This window comes from Psammomys obesus, unplaced genomic scaffold (assembly GCF_907164565.1).
Source record: "Psammomys obesus unplaced genomic scaffold, mPsaObe1.curated_primary_1811, whole genome shotgun sequence".
Classification (NCBI taxonomy): domain Eukaryota; kingdom Metazoa; phylum Chordata; class Mammalia; order Rodentia; family Muridae; genus Psammomys; species Psammomys obesus.
The window spans coordinates 13657025-13665711 of NW_026585698.1; the positions used below are offsets into that span (position 1 = coordinate 13657025).

Genomic DNA, 8687 nt, shown 5'->3' on the forward strand with positions numbered 1-8687 from the left:
CCCGGCCAAGGCGCGGCCGGCGGCGTCGGCGCGCAGGCCCGCGGCTGCCGCCCCGGCGGAGCGGGACGAGCGGGGGCCTCCCACCAGCGTGGCGGCGCTCAGGTCCAACTTCGAGAAGATCCGCAGGGGGCCTGCGCAGCCCGCCTCGGCCGACGCCGAGAAGCCCTTCTACGTGAACGTCGAGTTCCACCACGAGCGCGGCCTGGTGAAGGTCAACGACAAGGAGGTGTCCGACCGGATCAGCGCCCTGGGCAGCCAGGCCATGCAGATGGAGCGCAAGAAGTCCCAGCAGGGCGCCTCGCCGGGCCTGGCGGACGCCCCCAGACCCCAGTACCGCGGGCGCTCCTCGGAGAGCGGCTGCGGCCTCGACGGCGACTACGAGGATGCCGAGCTGAACCCCCGCTTCCTGAAGGACAACCTGATCCACGCCAACGGGGGCGGCGGCAGGCCCCCCTGGCCGCCCCTGGAGTACCAGCCCTACCAGAGCATCTACGTCGGGGGTATGATGGGGGAGGGGGAGGGCAAGGGCCCGCTGCTGCGAAGCCAGAGCACCTCCGAGCAGGAGAAGCGCCTCACCTGGCCGCGCAGGTCCTACTCCCCCCGGAGCTTCGAGGACAGCGGAGGGGGCTACACCCCGGACTGCAGCTCCAATGAGAACCTCACCTCCAGCGAGGAGGACTTTTCCTCCGGCCAGTCCAGCCGCGTCTCGCCCAGCCCCACCACCTACCGCATGTTCCGGGACAAGAGCCGCTCGCCCTCGCAGAATTCGCAGCAGTCCTTCGACAGCAGCAGCCCCCCTACGCCCCAGTGCCAGAAGCGCCACCGCCAGTGCCAGGTGGTGGTGTCTGAGGCTACCATCGTAGGTGTCCGCAAGACCGGGCAGATCTGGCCCAGTGATGGGGATGGCACCTTCCAGGGGGAAGCAGGTGAGTGCGTGTGTGGACGTCCGTGGACCTGTTCCGGACTCTTTAGGTGGATTGGCATGGGAGAAACTGGTACTTTTTGGCGTGGTTTTCCAAGTGCTTTTGTGTCCCTTTGGCCCTGCGCCTGAGCAAACTCCACCCCCTTCCTCCTGAAGGCAAATGGGGTGGGGGTGGGGGAAAGAAAGGGAACGGGCTGGAGGCTTGCGCTCTTGGTCACAGGTCTAGAACCGGTGGGTTTGGCGGAAGTTTTGGGAGAGAGGTGGCCATGCCCCCTCTCCCTGCTGGACAGTAGGCTGAGTCCTGCCAGCCTCCTGGGTCATCGGCTCCTTTGAGCGCGGTGTGATCTCGGTCGCTTCTCCAGAACCTGCTACCTGGTTGTTCTGCTCTTGCCGTGGGGGAACCCCGGATGTGCAAGCTGCCTCACCGTCTTAGCTGTGTCAGAGCCGCTGGTTAGCAAGTGGGAGCAGGCGAGGAGAGGAAACAGAAGGAAGTGAGGCGAGCTCTGACTCAGGAGGCCACCGAAAATCAGTAGGTTGAGGATTTTATGTGGGACTAAACCCACAACATCCTGTTTGGCTTGAATAGGTTTCACCCATCATTGCTCACCGGTAGACTCCTCCATCCGCCACGAATTTCTGTTCTGTCTGTCATTCTGTTTTTCCTTTTTGTGCAGCTGGGCTTCAAACCCAGTGCCTTACACGTTCAAAGCATGCTTACACCACTGGGGTATGTCTCCAGACCTCACCTTCTCTTCAGGTCCTGCAGTGTGCTCTACGCCACCCCCCCCCCCCCCCCAGGATGAGCCACACTCAACAGGTTCGTGTTTGGGGCTCCAAACCCATGGTCAGACTCCATCCCTAAGATGAAACAGTAACTTCTTCGCTCGCACAGGCTCCATTGGATATGCCGGGTAATGGGACTAGGTTTTGACTTTGAGATCCAGGAAGAATTTCCGGTTGGGAGTAAGGTGGGAGGGTTGCTGGCTTAGGCACAGAATTTGGAGGTGTACAGCTGTCAGGGGTCTCTTGGAGCCTTTGCCTCTGTTGGGCTGATCCGGTCCTTTGCTTCACTGATTGTCCCCTGCTGATGGGAGCTGCATGTGCTTCATCTGTCAGCACCCTCTTGAAAAGGTGAGGCTATTTTTGGCTCTGTTAAGCTGCCTCGTTATGCTCAGCATTCTGTCCTGCTTGGGCACCTCTGGCCGCTGAGCTCCCATCTGGGTTCCCGAAGCCCGTAGCCGGACCCACCTGCCTGCGCCCTCCTGGTTCAGCTGCATGCCTTGTCTCTAGTGGAGGGATGAGCAGCTATGGCAGTCACATGCTTTGTGGGGAGATCACACAGCCCCTTCCGGGTCTGCAAGACTGCGCAGTAATTACCAGGCACCAGCCACGGCCAGGCAGCTGTTTGTGAGGTGAACTCCAGTGAGCTGGCGTTTGGTGCTGTGGTGATTGGGGACACTGCTAATAAAGAATGGCATGAGAGGCTTCTGTGGGGAACTATAGTCCAATATTCTCTTGCTGATAGGGAACGCTTGAGTTTCCAGGAAGTTGAGCCTAGCCTAGTATACCTCCTTTCACATATCAGACCTAAGGAAAGTCAGAGTAGGCAAACGAAGGAATGAGGAAAAAGTGCGTCCTGAGAGGGATGTGGGTTAGTTTCTCAGGAAGTGGCTTAAAAGTTAATTTCATATTTTAGAACTTTCTGGTTCTTTCTGCAACCATCCTGAAGCCCCACATCCTCTCTTGCATTTTTCCTAAAACACTCTCTTGTGCTCCTTTGAGATAGGGTCTCCCTGCGAAGCTCTGTCCAGCCTAAAACTTGTTATGTGGATCAGTGCTGGCCTCGGGTTTGCAGTGAGCTGCTGCCTCCCTGGTGCCAGGTTTAAAGGCGTGTGCCACACCTGTCTCCCTCAGACTTCTCTCTATATATATTTATTTTCTTTTTATTTTTGAGCCAACTTTTGAGCCGGGGTCTTGTTATGCTGCCCTGGAACTGGCTTTGTAGACCAGGCTAGCCTCTCAGTCACAGGGATCCATCTGTCTCCTCACGAGTGCTGGGATTAAAAAACGTGTTCCAACATGGAAAGTGTCCTTAGACACTTTTGATAATTAAGATCAAATAGCATCATCTAAAAGAGGTAATGGCGGAGGTGTGGTTAGTGGTGGTGTGAAACTCTGGGTCCAGTCTCCAATAGCTCAGTAAACAATCAGATAACAAACTGGAGTGCCCTTAAGCGAGGTTTACATGTCTCTTGGACCATTTTGTAAACAGTTAAATTTTTCAGCGAACTTGGAGGTTTACAGCAAAACTGTAAATTGCCCATGTACCCTGTGCCTCCAAACCAACATCCTGTTATCAATATCCCCCTCTAAAAGGGGGTCCCCTTCATAAGCCAACAAACACACATCATCATCACCCACAGCGCATAGTTTATATTAGGGACCTCTCTTAGTGCGTGCACTGTGTGCGTTTAGTTCTTTTGGGCCTTTACACACAGCTGTTGTAGCCCGAAGGACATTTAAAATGTGCTGAACTTCTTCTCTGTCTTGTCTGGGGGTCGGGGGGAAAGGCTCCCCACCACCTGTCTCTGCCATGCCTTGTCTACCTGAACTACCTGTTGGTGTTCATTAGGTGGCTCTGGGGCCTACTGGTCTAGAAGGAAACTAAGGAGAATTACAGTGTGTGTATATATGGGGGTGGAGGGTGGTCACCCTAACATTTCATCATGGCAGGCACAGAAGCCCAGCCCTTGTAACTTAAGGGAAGGAGCTGGAACCATTATACAGTGCTCTGTGCCGGGCACCAGGACAGGGTGCTTCATGCAGGGCCTCTAGTGAGCTCTTCCGTCACCCGGTGGCAGGCTGTCCATCTACAGATAAGGATGCAACCGAGAAAAGTAGCAAAGCCGAACTCCGGGGTGTGTGAATACAGAGCTCCAGGCTCCTGGTACCAGGCTCTGTCCTTCCTTGATGCCTCCACATGAAAACCAGAGCTGGGTGTGTTTGGGGTCCATGTGCATTCACACCTGTGAGGGTGAACACCGACAGCCATGGATCCTTTTCTGTACAGAATCCTTCCTTTGGTCCTGTTTAGGCCACAGAGAAGAAATAAATGGTCTTTGCTGTCTGGAAGCTTACACGTTAAGGGGATCTGTATTAGAGGAACGTGAGACCGGGGACCCTCACAGCTGTCGGGGCGTATTAGGTTCTCCAGCAGCCAAAGGCATGGGGAGTGTCCAAGAGTGGGAACGAAAGATTGGGGTCCCCAGTCCACCTTCTGTGACTGTGGAGTTTGTATGTGTTTGGGAGGATACAGTCTGGAAACAGAGTGTCATTTTATAGCCTAGGCTGGCTTTAAACTCCTGATCCTCCTCCATCTACCTCAAGTGCTGGGATTATAGATTTATTTTTAAACCAAAAAAAAAAAAATACACATAATAGAAAATTTACCCTTCTATTTAAGGGAGCTGAAGTAGGATTGTGAGGTTTTGGCCAACACGAGTTACATAAAGAGAGCTTATCTCAGAAAAAAAAAAAGTTAATCTTAAAAAAAGAAGTAGAAATAGAAAGCATTCATCAAAGGTTAAGCAATGCCAAAAATGGAAGTGGGCTAGTGAGCCAAGGGAAAAGCATGTGCCCAGAGCAGAAATCTCTTTTAGTTTGACACAGGGTCTCACTGTGTAGTCCTCTCTGACTGGCAGTGAAGACCAGGCCTCCAACTCAGATCTGCCTGCTTTTGCCTCCCAGGGTGCTGTGTTTTTATGACTGGATTATTTCTCTTGAATGTTTGCACACCTTACAGCATGGACTCAGTTGTTTACCTATCTTTCTATTTATTTATATTTGACTTAAGGTCTTACTATTTGCCCAGGCTGGCCTTATTCATTCATTCATTCATTCATTCATTCATTCATTCAGTCTGTCTGTCTATCTGTCTATATATCATATATATTTGATTAAAGGTCTTACCTTGTTGCCCAGGCAACTTTTGAGCTCAAGCAGTCATCTTCCAAGTAGCTGGTACTACTGATGTATCCCACCATGTAGGGTTTCTCTGTGTAGCCCTGGCTGTCCTAGACTAGCTCTGTAGACCAGGCTGGCCTTGAACTCACAGAGATCGCCTGCCTCTGCCTCCTGAGTGCTGGGATTAACAGTGTGCACCACCACACCTGGCTGACCCTTCCCTTCTAATATGGAAACCTCCATCCCCTTGCTCCCTATAACCTGTTGTAGGTGTTCCCCTTGGGGTTTTTTTTTTTTTTTTTTTTTTTTTCCTTTTTTCTCTGGGGTTCCAGCCCGGGCTTTTCTTGCTGAGCCTGTCATCTCCAGCCAAGCTGCTTCTAACCTGACTCTCTGTTCCTGCCTTACTCTGTGGCTCTCCGTGTGTTGTCAAAATCTTTTTGTTGAGTGTTGTCGCTTGCCCTTTGGGTTCTTATATTGGTGCCAGAGCGACCTGTGTGTCATCTTTCTCCTGGGTGGCTGACTGGAAGGTGACAGCAGCATTGAGGGGGTAACTGACCATCAGCAGTCACACAGGCCTTCTGTTGGCTCAGCCATGGCCTGTTTTAAGACAGCCCATGGCTGTCTCTGGATTGACAGGCTTCCCCTGAGCAGAGCTGGATGAGGGTGATCCAACAGGTAAACATTCTGTAAGTACTGTGTAACATTTTATAAACACTCCCTGGCTCTGGCAGGCGGAGGTGTTTGGGGAAGAGAATGGAGAATCCTGAGACTTTTCATTAAAGGAGCCGAGAGGGCTGGGGAGTTAAGTGGGCCTGGGGAACAAGCCTGCCCTGTGATTCTTTTTTCATTAATCTGTTGCTTTTGGCGTTAGGAGCCCTGACTCCTCGTTGGTTGAGAGTCCTGTGGCTGAGGCCCTGGGGTGGGAGTGGGGACTGCTGCCTCCACCAGGACCGGGAGTCCAGGTAGACAGGTGTCTGCCAAGCCTGCTGGATCAAGCAGTGTTGGGAGGCCCAGGCCACAGCTTCCTCCTGTGGGCCGAGAGGCCATGCTCAGAGTGAGCCAGTAGGTGTCTGGGAAGTGACCCAGACTGTTAAGTAACAGGTCCAAGCGTTGGCTAAGGCTGGTGTTTTTTGTGCGAAGGCTTGGGGTGAAGAGTGTACTAATCATAAAACCCTGGGACTTCATCCTGGCCAGAACACAACGGCTTCAAGGAGGAGTGTTTTCCTCCGAAAAATGTAGTAATGTCAGTTGGGGTATGTTATTGTTACGTGTTTTATTATTTTTGGTGTTAAATACAAAATGCATGATTTCAGTCTAGTCACTCTGTCGGCGAGCAGATCCGTCCAGCAGCATTTTGTGTAGCCATTACCAGCACTCATTACCAGCACTGTAGTCCTTCTTAGGAGGTGGGGGCTTGGGACTGACCCAGGGCATTGCTAAACACAGGGGCTACCTGTCTTTTCACCTGTTTCACTCTCTAAACAGAAACTGTATCCATGGAATTAACTCCTCATTCTCCTTACCTCCAGTTCTTGGCAGCCAGGATTCTACCCTTTGTCTCTGGGGATTTGCTTATCCTAGGTATCTTACGTAAATGGAATCCTATACTGTTTGTCCAGTGTCTGGTGTACTTAATTTAAGTATGGCCTTAAAATTCCCTGGGGCAGCATTCTCACCCTTAACTCTCTAGCCGCTGGACGTTACAGGTGTGTTTTCTTTAGGAAGACACCTGTTAGTGATGGCAGTTTCCTGTTTCCCTGGCTCTCCCACCCACAGTGTTGAAGTGGCTCAGTGTATTAGTCAGCTAACGCTATTGCATAACAAAATACCCCAGGCTGGGGTAGACCAAACAACAAAAATGTATTTTCCCTCACAGCTGGAGGCTGGTGTGAATAAGTTGCTGAAAGAATTCCCTCTGGCCCGGCTCTCTCTTAAATGCCTTTCAGCAGTATTTCCTTCCTGGGGACTATGGTTGTCCAAACTTCTCTTTCTTAAAAAGGAATCAGTCATTTGTAATTAAGACCACTGAACCCCGTAGTTTACTAATTTTTTTTAAAGTCTTTGAGATTATAATATAATTACATCTTTTTCCTCCTCCTTCTCCCTTCAAACTTATGGTCTCCTTTTCTTTAGTTGGGGTGTGTGTGTGTATTCCTAAATACAGACAAACTGCTACACCCATCCATGTTAGCATGTCCAGCTCATGTTAGGCTGCCTTGTTGGCAAGACCTTATGGGTATAGCTTTTGATGCTTCTAGGAGACACAAACTCACAGCAAGGTCCCTGATCCTCTGGCCCTTAGAATCTTTCCACCCCTTCTTCTACAGTGTTCCCTGAACCTTAGATGCAGGATTGTGTTCTAGATGTATCATTTGGGACTGAGCCTCACAGCGCTGCATTTTGCTTGGTTTATGGTTTTCTGTAATGGTGTCTATCTGGCTGTTGGAAAAAGAACTTTCCTTGATGAAAGGTGAGGACTAGTCTCTTGAGAAGGATCTGTTTACTAATTTCTTAAAAGTCACAACAGCCTGAGGAACTGAGAGTCAGGACTTCATACAGAATTTGTGAGGTGCAGGGTTGAAGTCCTCAGAGCAAAGAATTTGTCATAGCAAAGAAAAACATTACACATACATACACACACACACACACACACACACACACACGATGGATTTGAGTGGAAGTCTGTAGGCCTGGGGATTAGCTCAGTTCTGCTTGTCAAGCGCTCAGAGGCCATGGTTTCAGTCTCCGCTGTAGCCTAAAGCAGCAGGCATGAGTGTGACATCCGTACTCAGGAAATAGAGAGAGGTAGGAGGGTTAGGAATTCAAGATCATCTTTGCCTATCTAGCAAGATCAAGATAAGCCTGTCAGAAAAAGAGAGAGAAAGAAAAAAGCAGCCTTGTAGTATTAGGCAGTGGGCGGCATAAGGCATCACTGAGCCAGGTCACAGGTTACCACATCCCTGTTTCCTAAGTTGTTGGACAGAAGGGTCATTACTGAGGTCCTGTCTGCTGATACAGTTTTCTTTTTCCTTTCCTTTTTCATTTTCTGTCTCTGTTTTGAGACAGAGTTTTACTAAGTAGCCTAAGCTGGATAGCGCTTACCTGTACGGATCTGTATTTGTCCTTAATGTTTTTATTTTTAGGAGCAGACACAGTAACTTTATTATAAACTTCCAGAGTTCTGAGGACCAGTGAGCCCCCTGATCCTCCCGTCCCTGCTTCCCTAAGCCTGTATCACTGTGCTCACTTTTTTTTTTTTTTTTTTTTTTTTTTTTTTTTTTGGTTTTTCGAGGCAGGGTTTCTCTGTATGGTCCTGACTGTCCTGGAACTTGCTGCTATGTAGACCAGGCTGGCCTCGAAGTTACAGAGACCCACCCGCCCCTGCCTCCTGAGCGCTGGGACCAAAGGCGTGCGCCACCACTGCCCGGCTTGTGCTCCCTCTTTGACGTGGGTGCTGGGGGATGGGCTGAAGTCCTCATGCTTGCAGAGCAAGCTCTTCATTGGCTGAGCCATTTCCCTAGCCCCCCAAAATGGTTATTAACACAGCCATTTTCACACTTCTCTGTTTATCCCAATTCACACTTCTCCCTAGTCAGTAACTTTTACTGAACATCAGTTCCATACCTGGCTGTGTCCTCTGAGAAAGTCTCTTGCTTTTCTTCATGAATCTGGGGAAAGACTTTTTCCCCTTCATGGACTTACCCTTTTAAAACCAACCAACCAACAACCAAACCCTTCGTGATATCAAAGCATTTTTCCTTCCTTCCTTCCTTCCTTCCTTCCTTCCTTCCTTCCTTCCTTC

The 8687-nt window shown here is 50.4% G+C and overlaps 1 protein-coding gene across 1 annotated transcript in view; it reads left to right on the plus strand.

Annotated features, from left to right (window-relative positions):
* Bcr (BCR activator of RhoGEF and GTPase) overlaps positions 1-8687 on the plus strand; it is a 114081-nt gene that overhangs the window by 853 nt on the left and 104541 nt on the right. Inside the window, exon 2 of the mRNA XM_055598852.1 lies at positions 11-926. Within this exon, the coding sequence (XP_055454827.1) occupies positions 11-926 (916 nt within the window). The remainder of the gene's footprint in view (positions 1-10; positions 927-8687) is intronic.